This window comes from Malania oleifera, chromosome 7, assembly GCF_029873635.1.
Source record: "Malania oleifera isolate guangnan ecotype guangnan chromosome 7, ASM2987363v1, whole genome shotgun sequence".
Lineage (NCBI taxonomy): Eukaryota > Viridiplantae > Streptophyta > Magnoliopsida > Santalales > Ximeniaceae > Malania > Malania oleifera.
Genome location: NC_080423.1, coordinates 56,054,109 through 56,069,531, shown reverse-complemented (window position 1 = coordinate 56,069,531; position 15,423 = coordinate 56,054,109). Strand labels below are relative to the sequence as shown.

General features: G+C 35.8%; 1 protein-coding gene across 5 annotated transcripts; it reads left to right on the top strand.

The window, feature by feature from the left end:
- Positions 1-7,581: 7,581 nt before the first annotated feature.
- LOC131159741 (putative E3 ubiquitin-protein ligase LIN) lies at positions 7,582-12,341 on the top strand. 5 transcript variants are annotated; one of them, XM_058114890.1, is made up of 7 exons: positions 7,582-8,752; positions 8,888-8,984; positions 9,082-10,043; positions 10,134-10,281; positions 10,564-10,815; positions 11,444-11,756; positions 11,909-12,341. In XM_058114890.1, the coding sequence occupies exons 1-7, from the start codon at positions 7,707-7,709 to the stop codon at positions 12,091-12,093; spliced, it is 3,003 nt and encodes a 1,000-aa protein (XP_057970873.1). In that variant the 5' UTR covers positions 7,582-7,706; the 3' UTR covers positions 12,094-12,341. The 5 variants fall into 5 exon arrangements, with proteins under 5 accessions (XP_057970873.1, XP_057970871.1, XP_057970870.1 ...); XM_058114888.1 differs by having other exon boundaries at positions 8,870-8,984; XM_058114887.1 differs by having other exon boundaries at positions 7,585-8,752; positions 8,870-8,984; positions 10,131-10,281.
- The last annotated feature ends 3,082 nt before the right edge of the window (positions 12,342-15,423 follow it).

The window sequence follows — 15,423 nt, the reverse complement described above, 5'->3', positions numbered from 1 at the left end:
CTAAGTTTTCTTTGCCCCTAGTAAATGTATAGATGATTTTGCCTTGGTCCTCAATTTTTCTTTCTAGGCCTTGAGTTTTTTAATCTTTTAAGCCCTTGCAAACACCTTGTAGTTTTATGAATTCTTTGGACACTGTGTTTGCTTTGCACTCGACTTCTGAAATGAGAAGATCCTTTTTGTTATCATTAGAGATTTGGGATCTTAAGACATTCAGCTCTTTTTTTCCAATTTTTCATTCTTGTTTACTAAATTTTTTATTTTCAACTCATTTTCCTTTTCATTAGAATTTTTTTATGCAAGTTCTTTTAATAATACCTTATTCTTGTTTTTCAAAACAGTATAGCGTTTAAGTGCTTTAACAAGAGACTTGTGAGTTCTTATTTGAGTTCCTCATAAGTGGGCATGCTTTCACTACCAAAACTATCACATGATTTAGTATCAGATGTATCACAAGATTTATTGCATGAATCATTGCATGAATCATTTAATGAGATAGAATGAGACAAATTTACCTCTTTGTGGGTTAAGGCTATAAAGCACTGATTTTCTCCTCTATGATCTTTTGAGCTTGACTCGCTTGGAGTGATAGCCTTTTCTTGCTTAGTTTTTCCATAACTCTTTTCGAGTTTCTCCCACATTTCTTTAGCATTCTGACATGCCATAACTTCATGAAGGATGTTAGTATCTAAAGCATACAATAAAGCGTTCATGGAATCAAAATTTATTTGTTTTAAATTCATGTCATTCTCATTCAACTCATTTTCTAATTTGGGAACTTCAGCAAAATTAACGGTTTTCATAGGCACAACATTTCCCTGAGTAATAACTTTCCAAATCCTCCAATCTAAATTTCCACTCAGTGAAATTTTCACTAAAAAACATTGGAGGGTTTGTAGATAACCTTCCCTCACAAGATGGGGATACACCAACCTGAGCCATCGTGATCTTTTATAAAAACATTTAAGTCTATGTAACGAGACTCTGATACCAATTGTTGGAATTGGTGTATATCAAGAGGGGGGTGAATTGGAGATTTAAAAAAAAAAAATTCTAGGTCAAAATTCCAACAAGCTGTAATTCACAATCGTAAAATCAATTTAAAATAAGTATTGAATTTATAGATAGATGAAGAAGTAGTTGATTTGCACAAGTGTACGCTTCTAGTATTTCCAAACAATCATAACTAAATATTTTACGGTTTAATGCAATAAATTTAGCATATAAATCTCACCAAGTAAATACTCAAATGTAAAGCAGATAAAGTAAGAGATAACACCAGATATGTTATCGGGGTTCGGCAACAGTGCCTACATCCCCGCCTCAAGCTACACCAGCTATAAGGATTCCACTAAACCTTGCCCACTTATGGGTGGAGCGGCACCAATTACACTATCCTCTCCTTACTGGGTGAGGAAATACCCCAGGTCACATTCACAGGACTAACCCCAACCTTTAAAATCCACTCCTTCATAGGGTGGAGTACACCATCTTCATGCCACGCCTGGAATACAACAATTAATACAAATTTGTGTACAATACAAGTGTTTCTATACTAAGCAGATATGTACCACAATATAACCAATGCACTCCTGTATGATAGAGATTTATGCTCAATGGAGATTATGTACTTAATCTCTTAAAAAGATATGTCAATCAAGTAATATAAGAGATGATGTTAAGATTGATTTTGAATCAAATAGGTGTAAGTCAGTAATGGTATTTCAAAGATCTATACTTCAAATAACTTTATCTCCACAAAGTATTTTTCAGCAATAAATCAGGAGATAGTAAAGATTACCTTTTCAAAATATTTTTGCAATAAGCACAAAACCTAGCCTTTGAATCTTACAACAAAGATGCAAAGATTCTCAAGCTAAAAAGAGTTATCCCAAGATAATATTTATCAATGAAATAATCTGGGATCAACTCAAGCTAACTCTCTAAAAAATTAATTTTAACAATAATGAATAAGAGAGTATACTAGCTTTGAAGTATATGTATGAAGCTCACAAATATACTCACTCTTCAAATTGCAACAATAATGCAAATGAAGAGGATGAAATAAATTCTCTCTTATCAAAGATGATTTTGCAAAGAAGAATCAAAGAGAGTGTGTATATTATGCTTGAAGAATCTAAGTATATAGGCAATGAAGGCTCAAAAATTTCAGAGAGAATTTTTGCTTAATCAAATTTCTATTCTCATACTAATCTGGATTAATGATGAGGTATATATAGATATCCTCAAAAATATTACCATTGGGGATACGACGGCCATTTTGGAAAAAAAATTAATAAAAATTAACCCCTAATTAGTGCATTAAAAAATAGAGAACCCGAGAGGTTCGGTCGCCCGGCGCCTAGGGTCGGTCGCCCGAACACTCATAAAGATTTAAAGTTACTTTTCGAGTTCGGTTGACCATGGGCAATGATCGGTCAGCTGAGCCAAGTGATTTCCTGAGCTTTCATAGGTTCGATTGGCAAAGCTTAGGGTCGGTTTATCGAGAGGATAAGTTCAATCAACTGAGGTGTTTTTAAACTATAAGTTTGGTCAGCCAGGGTAGGTAGAAAAGATCAGTTATAAGGTTTGGTCGACCAAGGATGCTTAGTTCAAAAGTCGTTCAGCCACCCAAGCCAAGTCAAAGATTTGACTTCCTGCCTGGTCGGGTTGACTGAGGCATTTAACACGCAAAATGGTCAGTCGACCTTTGTGAGTTTTATCCCTATTTGTATGAGTAAGGCATTTTAGATAAAGGGATTTTTCATGAAGTGTTTGAGGATCTAAAGTTAGTCTATGGTCTTTTGAGCATAAAGTCCTATCATGCATGAGATGCATTTATTACAGACCATAATAAATATTATAGACCTAAAAAATTTAATTGCAATTACAATAAAGAAAATTTGTCTTCATTCCCTTTTGCTCTTCAAGTGCCATCTTGTGGTGTCATCATTTGGTTCCTTATGGCATCAACTGTATCCTGTTAGCTTTGGTGCAATTCCAAGAAGTGGGGTGAATTGGTATTTAAAAATTTTCTCCTAGGTTAAACTAATGTAGCAGCAGTATTACACAACCTAGGGGCAGTCTAAGTATATGAAATTGCAGATATGAAATATTTACCAATATTCAAAGCATACAACACAATTTCAGTATTTCTCAACTCAATGCAATTCTCTGTCTATTAGATACACAGTATATTCAGCAAGGAAATTAAATCAAGCACATAGCAGAATATAATGCAGGAAATGTAAATGTGACGCCGAATATGATATCGGGGTTCGGTCAATCCTACATACGTCCCCGCCTTGGCACACCCGCACAAGGATTACACTAAGGTTCATTTAACGGGTGGAGCGGCACCTAAACAACTAGGTCAATTAGTATAGGGCTGACCTCAACCTTTACAAACAATCCTTATCAGGCTGGATTACCGCCCCCTCAGGCCACGCCTGGAATACAACAGTATTTTTCTCAATATAACCGGTACAACGATTATGCTTTCATGTAAAGCAGATATGTACCAAAATATAGCACAAACAAATATGCGCTCACAGATGATATGAATTTAATGCTCAGGTGAGATCCAATATGTAAACTCTCTAAGATGTGTGAGTGTACGTATATGTGAGAGTTCAACCTTTGATTCAAGATAAGATATTCAACATACAAATGATCAAGGGAAATTTAACACAATCCAAATTAAATATCTTAAGGATATTCTAAATGTAAAGCATAATAGATATTTTGGATTGAAGCTGGCGAAAACAATATCAAATATAATATGCAAGCTTGTGTAAAATAATATTTTTGCAAATCAAAATCCATAAGCTTGATGAGTCTTGCAATCAAGATGCAAAGACTCACTAGCTATAAGGATATTCCCGCTCAAAGATTTATTGTTTAAACCAGGGAAAATCCCTAACTAAGAACTCTCAATGAAAATAATCAATCAACAAATAAGGAGAGTTTTAGCAATGTAAAACACTCAATAACACTCTTGGAAACTTGATCTATCAAGGGAATAGCAAAATAAAGAGTGTATGGAAGTACTATGAGCTAAATGAGATTTAAAAATTTAAGAGAGTTTTCCTTAATGATCTTGCTTATCCATCCTTAATTTTTCAAATAAGAAGATATATATAGGCATGGGCATTATTAGAAAAGTTTAAAATAGGTTTATAAAAATTACCTAGTTTACCCCTTTTAATTTTAAGTAAATAATAATTTATCCTGTGAGATTCGAGTGCCCGATCTGAGGTTTGGGTACCCGAATAAACATAGTTAGAAAATCAAATTTTAACAGTTCGGGTGCCCAAAGTTATGGTCGGTTGGCTGAACAAAAGACAGAATGTTTCTGTCTGCGGTTTGGGTACCTGGATACGAGTTCGATAGCCCTAGGGCTTTTTGAACACAAAGGTTCGGGCGCCCGGGTTGGTGAAAAGTGCCCTAGCATGGGTTCGGGTGACTGAGGAAGATATGTTCAAGCCAGTTTGGTCTATCGAACAAAAGGTCAACAATTTGACTTGTTTGGTTGCTCGAGCACTCTTAAGATTTTCATTTTAAGTCCATTTTATTTCTTCAATTTTGATCCCCTGATTGTGAATGATAATGGGGACTTATTAGTGCATATGTGTTGGGACCTAAGGTCTTTGCAAGTATGCCCAAAAACCTGGTATTGGTCGACCGAAGGGTGCCCTAAGGTTATTCGGTCCCTATGGTCATGTTGAGCATTAAATCCTATCATGCATATAGATGCATTATTACAGACCATATAAATTATTACATACCAATTAAAAAGGAATGCAAATATAGTAGAGAATAAGTCTTCATTCTTTCGATTCTTCAAATGCTGTAAATGAAGCTTGATCTTCATAATCTGTATGACTTGCTTGAGTTCCTACCAACAGTGCATGCTAATGATAGACCTGTTCAAGAACCTTAGTGCATAGGTGAGAAACATTGGTTTTGTCATAATCAAAATAGGATCAGAGTCATAGAGTCAACATATCCTTATCGTTTGTGCATGCTAAGAGTAGTCCTATTCAAAAGGTCAAGGCATAGGTAAGATACAAAGAGATTTGTCAATATCAAAATGGGATATGACTCATAGATTCAACATTATTTACAAGGAAAACAAGGATTTGGGCTTGCTAAAGCAATGGTTTCCAAGAGTACCCTTAGGAGAGCAAGAGGAAGTGCCGCCTTTGCCCTCAAAGTTGTTTGGAGACCTTTCTAAGCTTAACCTTAGCCCAATTAAGGTCCCACAATAAGGATAAACATAGATTAAAGCCTCTAAAATTAATTAAACGCTAAATTGGGCCCAAAGTGCTCTCAAAAAGGGGTTTGGCACCCTTGACTAGACTAGGAGCTGGTCAAAATTGGGTATCGACAGTTGCTCCTCTTTGGAAAATGCCTTCATCCGAAGGCATTAGGCAAAGAAAGAGTTGCCAATTTTGAGTAGGAAGCAAATAGTTATGAAAACTGTCACCGAATGACATTGGCTTGAAAATAGTGATTGAGGATCCATGCCAAGGCATGAGATAAGTTCTAAAATCGAGCATCAACCATAAGGAGCTTGTAATGGCCCTACCTTCGATGACTTTGAAAAAAAAAGTAACACCATATAGGGATCTTGTAATTGCTCTACTTTAGATGACTTTGACAACAAACATCATCTCTTGTAATCTTATAATTGCCCTACCTTGGATAAGATGAAAGACAAGTGTCGTTCGTAGAGGTCTTGGAATTGACCTACCTTGAATGAGTTTGAAAAATGGACATCAATCATAGGGATCTTGTAATTGCCTTACCTTGGATGAGTTGGAAAAGAATGTATTATCCATAGTAATCTTTTAATTGGCCTACCTTGGATGAGTTTGAAAAATAAATATCATCCCAACCTTAGATAAGTTTGAAAAATAAGTATCATTCGCAGGGATCTTGTAATTGCCCTATGTTGGGTGATTTTGAAAAACAGGTATCATCTTTAGGGATCTTATAGCTGCTTTAACTTAAAGAGTTTGAAAAACAATTGTTGCTCCACTGCTTAAAGAAAAATCATTCCATTGCCAACATCTGTCCTCTTTCATTTTGGTGGATGCTTTCGTCTAATCTTGATTGAAAACTATGATGATTGACACCCTGGCATGCCACATGAAGTCCATAGTGTATGCAGTTGTCATTCTATTACATGGGTGTAGAAATGATTCATAGTAAAAATAAGCCAAATGTAATGCATTGTTATCTCCTTTGACAATTTGAAAGATGAAAAAGTAGACTAAGACTTTATTAGAAAAACATTGATTGCAAATGATGCCCAACTGACCATATCCAATAGATAAATAAATAGAAAACATTTTGACTGCAAAGCTACAAGATTGTGTAGTATGTGATTTCACCCCTTCTTCGTGTGCCCCTTTTTTTCCTTCTTTATTTTTTTTTCATACTAGCGATTCCTTTAGGTATCGTTTTCGATTTTCAACTTAGGTTAGCTTCTGCCTAGGTAGGAAAGGTAGCTGAGACTGGATCTTGTAGAAGGATTGAGCCTCCTATGAAATTGACAATTTCTAGATAGGATTTATATTTAGCAATTCTAAAAAGATGAAAAATATGAATGTGCAAAAAATTTTGAGTATTTGATTTCACCATTTTCAAGAAAATAAAATTTAGGAAGTAAAAGTATGTAATTACTTTAGATTTTAGATTAGACAAGTTGGATGATATAAAAAGAAGATAAAAGAGAAAGGGTGATGCTCCATATGATAATGAAGAAACTCATACAAGAAACAACTATGTGGAACACTAAAACAATGATGAGAGAGGGAAAAGGATGGAGGGCGAAAGGTGAAGGCCAAAATGTCAAGATTCTTTGCTACTATGCTAGTGATGATCATACCAAAATGAAAACTCATTCAAGAATATAGGATGAAGCATCAATCAAAACAGGTCTGATTTAATCTTTTTGACATTGGAAGATCATGAGCCTTCAATATGTGATTTAATCAATTAATCTTGAAGGCTTTGAAGAACTTAAGATCGAGATAACATATATATGGACTTTGGAGATGAGTTCAGATGACATTCGAATAATGGAATGAATGACGACATAGGGATAGGGGGGTCGAGGTCTCGATGATGCTCAAACACTACGCACAAACAAATTTGTCTCTTTTGCCAAAATTTATCGAAAAAAATTTATAATTATTCTAGGGAGAATGAACTGTTTGTTGTACATTTATCAACAACTTAAGACAAAATATGGATACCGAAAAAAACTTTGAAATATGTAATATAAATATTGTTATAAGATATTGTTATATTTAAATAATAAATAATTAATAAAATAAAATTATTATTATTATTATTATTATTATTATTATTATTATCTTGAGAATTATATATTGCAAACAAAATATAAATATTTACATAAGAAGTGACCCTTTTTCAGGTACACCCCTAAAACGCCAGCGAGCTAGCGTCATCGCTAAAAACTCGAGGGACATTTGTCATAATTTAGCTAATTGGGGGCATAACTGTACATCCATATAACAGTTAATAACAGGTACAAACTGACAAAGATTTTGTGCGGGTTTTATCCCCATCGATTGCGTGGTGCACTTTCAATTATTATCTTCTGGGTTGGAAGAATGTCTCCGTGAAGCTTCTCACAAGGTCCTCCGGCGCCAAAACGAACGTCAAACTAGAAATAAATGGCATCGCTGAAAGAATTGCTTGCCCGCGAAGGATTCGAGAGTGGAAGGTTTCCGCTGAGTACTCGGAAACTAGCGAAGCCTAGAGGCAGAATCATACCCGACGAGACAATACCCTCGCCCATCTACATCTGCCATGATTGCACACAACTCGATTCCGCGAAGCACGAGACTGAGAAGGCTTTTTTGCGGGGTGGGTCTTCGTTATTTTCATCCAAGATGGTAAGTTCGGATTCCGAGAGATCGAGTTCTAAGCCTTTCCTGACAGATAAGCCTGCTGTGGATGGTGAAGTAGCCACTAGAGCAGTGGTTTCTATTCTCAGCGGCTACATAGGACGGTACTTGAAAGAGGAGACTTTCCGGGAAACTTTAAGAGAGAAGTGTAGTTCCTGCTTGCGGAAGGAAAAGAAGGATTTGAATGGTGGAATTCTAGCAGACATGGAAATGGGCATACAGAGTATTGAGATATTGTTAGAGAATCGAGGCTGGGGAATGGAATCGATGGAAACCTCGCTACAGAATTCCATTTGGCGTTTGAACAATGTTGCATCTTTGAATTCCAAGTACTCGAAGAAATGTCCAAGCGGCGGCATTCCCAGAAATCATCTCTCGGCCTGTGCGCATCTCTACTTAGCAATTGCTTACAAGCTTGAGAGAAATGACATTGTCTCCGCCGCGCACCTTCTCCAAGTTTTCTGCGAGTCACCATTTCTCGTTCGAACGCATTTACTTTCGGATCTTTGGGAACATCTCTTTCTTCCCCACCTTCTCCATCTCAAGATTTGGTACGGTGAAGAACTTGAGTTCATCTCAAACTCCAGATATGGCGTGAAAGAGAAGACTAAAGCTCTGACCAAACTCTATAATGACCAAATGGATATGGGTACTGCTCAGTTTGCATGTTACTATCAGGAGTGGCTAAAAGTTGGTGACGCCGATGCGCCTGCTTTCCCTTCTGTGCCTTTGCCTTCCAGACCCAGTTGTCGAACTTCAAGAAGGAGATCCTCGGATTCTTTTAGTTCTCATTCTTCCAGGAATAACAGCATGTGAGTTTATTCCAACTATTTTCACAATTATTATTGACATATAACAAACACACACACAAATTCACATTATAGCTCACGTCTGTGTAATTTGTTTCTGGGTTGCCACAATCTCTGAAGATATCGATCTGTTTTTAGTCACACACTTCAGCGACAATCTGTAGACCTTGACGAAGGAAATGGAGGTTCTATCAATGCAAGGAGATTGAAAGAAGAACAAAAAATGTATATTCGTGTAGGAAACTCTCTGTCTCAGCATAGCACACTTTCAATTTAAAAGCAACTATAACATTTACAATGACACAAATTTCATCTATTTTTAACGTTGACAGGATGGAAAGAGGGTTCATCGAAGATCATCAAACGAAACTGGCAGAAATGCAATTGCTGAACTGTTGCGTGAGACGCGGAAATCAGACTATTTTTGGTTTTTTCCCTGCCAGAGTGTACCAACAAGGGGATGTTCAATGCATGGGAATCATATCGACAGTAATAATAAGGAAGAAAATGTCCATCTTCCTCTAAGTGATCTAAGCAGAGCCGTTGCCACTATTTGCTACTCAGATATCATAACTGACTGCGAAGTAGCTGTCCGTGTAATTATCAAAACTTGGTTGGATTTGCGTGGGGATTCGACCATTGAAACCGCTTTATTGAAGGAACCCTTGATTGAGGGAATGCTTGAGGTTCTTTCTGCTTCTGAGAACGATGAAATTCTTGAATTAATAATCTCAATTCTGGCAGAATTTGTGGGGAGGAATGAGATGTTTAGGCTGACAATACTAAATTCAGACCCACAGCTAGAGATCTTCATTAAACTTCTAAGAAACAGTAATTTGTTTTTAAAAGCAGCTGTTCTTCTGCACCTAATAAAGCCAAAGGCAAAACAGATGATATCGATTGAGTGGGTTCCCTTAGTCCTTCGAGTGTTAGAATTCGGTGACCAGTTGCAGACCCTATTCTCCATTTGTTGCAATCCTCAAGTGGCAGCATATTACTTTCTAGACCAGCTTGTTACTGGTTTCAATGAAGATAGAAACTTTGAGAATGCAAGGCATATAGTTTCACTTGGTGGTTTGAACTTGTTAGTAAGAAGGGTTGAGAAAGGAGATTTCTCAGAGAGGAACTATGCTGCTCAAATAATTTCTTCCTGCATCCGTGCTGATGGAAGGTGTCGCCAATACTTGGTCAAAAATTTGAATTTGGCTTCTATTCTTGAACTCCTTTTCAGAAGGCAGACGAATTCAAGTGCCTGCATTTGTTTTGTGCTAATTGAATTGCTCTGCCTTGATAGGTAGGTGCCAATGCGTTTTTTGTTTTAATAATTTTTTTAATAGTCCTTACTAGCAGAAGTTAATCTGACAACCCAAGGTACCCTTAGCAGGAGAACTCAAATTGCAACATTCTTAAATGGACTTAAACATGCAGTGGGTGGCTTGAACACCATGCACATCTTATTAGCCCATCTCCTGAGGGCCCCCCCTGAAGAACAGCCATTGGTTGCAGCCATATTATTGCAGCTTGATCTTCTGGTAACTCTATTTCTGTTCTCAAACGACATATGGTTGCTGAGAGTGTTTTATTTCTGTGTTTCTCTTGGGAACCAAACAGGCAGTAGTTTAAATATGTTTTCTTTGTGTTTGGGAGCATGGACTTGTAACCTTAGATTTGGATCTGTGTGGATTTGGATAAAAGTCGAAGTAAAAATTCACACAAATCTAAATCCAAGCCGTGAAATCCATGCTCCCAAGCACTACCTTAGTTCTATTGATATGTTGTGAAGTGCCCGTTATGGAGTAGCAGTTATGTTGTAGGGAGATCCTCTGAAGTCAAGTGTCTACAGAGAAGAAGCACTTGAGGCAATCATTGCAGGATTGTATTGTCTAACTTGTAACATAAAAGTGCAAGAACAGTCAGCCAGAGCTCTCTTAATTCTTGGGGGACGTTTCTCTTATACTGGAGAGACATTGATGGAAAAGTGGATTTTACAAGAAGCAGGTTTTGATGAGAGATCAGAGGATTCTTTTCATAGGAATGATATACTTGCCAACGAATTTGTACGCACTGTAAGTCTTGTTTTACAATAAGCCAGCAAATTGAACATTAGAAATATTTTCAATAAAATTACGAACAAGTGTAAAAGAGAATTTCCTTCTTAACATATGTTCATCAGATGTATGTATAAGGTTGATAATGATGATAGAGAAAGCAAAAGAAAAAAAGAGATTACAGGTTTCTTCCAGTTATGTGTTCTTTATATAGGCAAGCCAAACTTCTCATGAGCTTTTTACTCATTTGGGAGTGCATTGCAATGTGGTACAACCCCTCATCTTATGGTTTCAGAACTAGACTGTGTTTGGGAAAATCCAAATATGGTGCCATTCGGCCCCTATATTATAAGTTATGGAAGGCAATATTATGTAATCTTGATTGGGGCACTGTCGATTTCAACAGTGTACTCAAATGGGTAGATCATGTGTATTTTTTGGGATGCTTTAGTACCATAAAATTCATTTTCTGCTCATCTATCTTATTGATCCAGCATGCTACTTTTTGTATTCAAAATCTGAATTTATATTTTCACCGGACATTATAGCAATAAATGATGAACTAGTATAAACCTAGTTTCTGATATCTTCTTGTATCCCCTGATAACGAATGGTTGGTTCATTTTATTTGTTCAACATTCATCAGACAGAAGACGCAGCAGCAACGGAAAATTGGCAAAAAACAGCAGCAACTGCCCTGCTTAGCAGCAGGGGTAATGAGAGATTTTTTACTGCTCTTGCAGATTCCATGGCCAATGGCATCCCGTGTTTAGCACGGGCAAGCCTCGTCACTATTTCATGGATGAGCAGCTTTCTTCATTCAATTGAGGATGATAATTTTCAGTCCATGGCATGCTCAATTCTCATGCCAAAGTTGCTACGGTACTTAAGTCACGACAAAAGTCTTGAAGAAAGAGTGATGACTTCATTTTCTTTGCTGAATCTCATGAAGACTTCAGGTATGATATATTCAGGGCATTTTATTGGATAATCCGTGAGAAAATACATTTCACTTTTTCTGCTCTCGTATTTAAGAAAAAGAGGGAGAAACAAGAATGAAAAGTGAATGACTCAATTCAGTTTTTATTTTTTGTTGTCAAATTGTTTACAGGGTGTGTTTCTATGTTGTCGCTATTAAACAGAGGGCTGGTTGAGCCTCTTCGGAGTCTCTGCCAAGTGACCTGGACAGCTAATGAGCTCATTTCCATCATCACCGGCAGCTCCCAATCATCAGAGCCTTCAGAGTTCCAAAACATGGAATCATTAAATCAAAGCGCAAGTGTTATAATCTGTTAAACAGAGGGCTATGTTGTCGCCATTAAAAAGAGGGCTGGTTGAGCCTCTTGGGAGTCTCTGCCAAGTGACATGGACAGCTAATGAGCTTATTTCCATCATCCCGCAGAGCATTCTGAGTTCCAAAACATGGAATCATTAAATCAAAACGCAAGTGTTATAATCTGCTTATTCCAGGTGGTTTTATATATGAATTTCAAATCTTAGAATTTGAATTTGGATAAATTTCAATTCAATTTTATATTACATCTCATCCAAATCTAATATAAGTTTAAACGAAGATCTATCTAAGCATCGGCTTAGAACTTTTATACTTAAATATATTGGATTATATATTTTTTCTTAATTGAAAAAAATATTATATTCACACCAACTATTGTCAAAGCCCACAACATATTCAGTTAGGAACTACCATTATTGGAGAAAAATGAAACTAGAATATATCACTAGTTTATAAAATCCTTTTAGTGCAATGAAGAAAACTTAAAGTTTTGTAAAATAAAAATAATTAAATTAGCTATTTCTATAATAATTAAATCGAAAGTCTAAAATTAGGCGATTTGTTTTTCAATTAATTTATTTAATTATTTATTTTTGGTGGATTGTAATTCAATATTAAACTCGAACTATATAATTAAGCTGGAATTATATAACGAGAGGTAGTATATATTTTATTTCATATGCCTTCTTGGTTTGACACATCCAATAAGTTTCAAGTTTCAGCTCAGGATGAAGTGATAGTTTTCCGAGTGTATAGAATGAAGTCTGATAATTAATAAAAATATTAATAAAATAATTTTTTGAAATTAGTTTTAGGGTCTGCTTTTCATCAAGGATTTCCTTTGGAGGAAAGGGAAAGAATGGAAACAAGAAGGAAAATTTTTTTTTTTTTATTGTGTTTTATCTCTAAATTAAATACTATTAAAAATATAAAAAATTCCTTTAACGTGATTAAATACATGTTAATGATATATAAAATTAAATATTTGCTTTTTGATTTAGTATTTTTTTTTATTCTTACTTTTTTTGATAGTCTAACAAAAAAAAAAAATGATTTCTTTTATATTTTTCTTTTTTTTTTTCAATGCTTTCTAAATTTGTAACAGGGTCTTAGTTTAATCGCTTGAATCATTATGTTTACTTATGTATAATCAAATAATGTACCTTCATTTAGGATAGAATGGAGGGAATAATTGTCAAAATCTATTTTAATATTATTTCAAGAAAAAAAATTTATTGCATGTGAATTTTTTTTTTAAAAAAAAATAATAATAAATTGAGCAAATGATAGAAAGATGATAAGAATTCATTTAAAATTAAACTATTTTTATGCTTAGCGATTTTTATTTTTATTTTTATCTGTAAAGGTAAATGTATTCCAAAAATATATATACAACTACTCGAGCATCTCATCCCTACACAATCATTACTCCTCTATGTCAAGTACATAAAATGAAACAAACAAAATACAATCCAGCCTTCCAAAGATACATCAAAAGATACATAGCCTTCCAACTCAACTCCCATACTCCTGAAGGTGAGGAAATCTTTCATATACGATTCTGTATATATGCATTTGTATCTGCTTTATAATAACTTCCTTCGGGGTGGTTATATCTTCAAACTTTTTCTTATTTCTAAAATGCCATATGCAATATACTATTGCAGCTACACAAGTTCTCTTTGCAATGGCTTGTATTCCGGTACCTCTCACTTCCTTTTGAATCCATTTAAGGGCAACTTTCAGTGTAGACATGGCTCATTTCCAACCCAGCCATCCTCTTGGATGATTCCAAATCTCTGCAGTAAACCTGCATTTAAAGAAGAGATGCTCAACTGTTTCAAGATCTGTATTGCAGAAAACACAAGACATATTTCCAGCATCCCCTATGAACCTGTCACAAGTTAGTAGTTTATTCTTTGCACTCAACCACAAAATGAATGAGTGCTTTGGCGTACAACCCATCCTCCATATCAGGAGTGCCAAGGTCTTTGAATGCCCTTCTCCCTCCAAAAATGATAAGCATCTGAGCAATTTATTTGGTCCCTTTATGTCCACAAACAGAGCTACTGTTCAGCATTCTCATGCCCTCTGCATTGTTGCAACATCGTGTTTTTAATCTCTATAATGCCTTGTAGAAGCATCCCATATGCTGCCCCCTCTAAGGTATATCTGATTTACCCATTTGGACTGTAATGAATCTTCATGTGTATATTCCATAGAGTTTTCGTGAGTAGAGCCCTATTCCAAATTAACAAGTCAAACACTCCCAAGCCACCTTCCATCTTAGGGAGAGACACTTCTTTCCAGGCCACGAGAGGTATAGCTCTAATACCCTACACAATCTAACCACATGTTTCCAGACTGCCATTGGAATAGGAAAAATGGATAACCAGAAACATTTTGTCCCCTGCACCACAACATTAACTAATTCTAACTTCCCTGCATACGATAAAGTTTTACCAGGCCACGAACCAATAATGCTTTCAATTCTGGCAATCAAGGGAGAATAGTGAGTGACATTAAGTTTGGTGGATGCCAGCAGAATTTCTAAATATCAAAAAGGAAACGATCCTTCTGAAAAAGCAGTCAGGTCTTTGATGCTGTCATGATCATATCCACCTATTCCAGCAGTGTATATGTTGGACTTTGCAGGGTTTGCTTTCAGACTTGAGCTTTTAGAGAACAACTCCAGACACTCCATCAATTTTTTAATTGAGCTATAGTCCCCTCTAGAGAATAGAATGAGATCATTTGTGAAGGCCAAGTGAGTAATTCTCAACTCTTTACATCGAGGGTGAAAACTGAACTCAGGATCTTCCTCCAGTCCTTTCAGCATTCTTGACAGATATTCCAAGCATAAAACAAATAGGATGGGTGATAATGGGTCCCCTTGTCTCAACCCCTACTTCCCTTCGAAGAATCCATGTAATCCTCCATTTAGTGTAAGAGAAAAGGTAGTTGTTGAGACACATTCCATTATCCAAGCTACCATTCTATCAGAAAAATTTAGATGGATAAGCATTTCTTTCATAAATTTCCATGATATTGAGTCATATGCTTTTTTTTTAAATCAACCTTCAACATACATCTAGGTGATATTCTTTTTCTTGCATATTTTCAAATGAGCTCCTGTACCATGTATATATTTTCAATCATGTTTCTTTGTCTCACAAATGCAGACTGAGCTGGGTTAACTAGCCTCTCCAGCTCTGGATTAATCCTACAAGCAATGATCTATGATATAATCTTTTGGATCACATTACAACAGGATATTGGTTTGTAATCCTGTACTGAATTGGCATGCTGTGACTTAGCAATTACTGCAATTG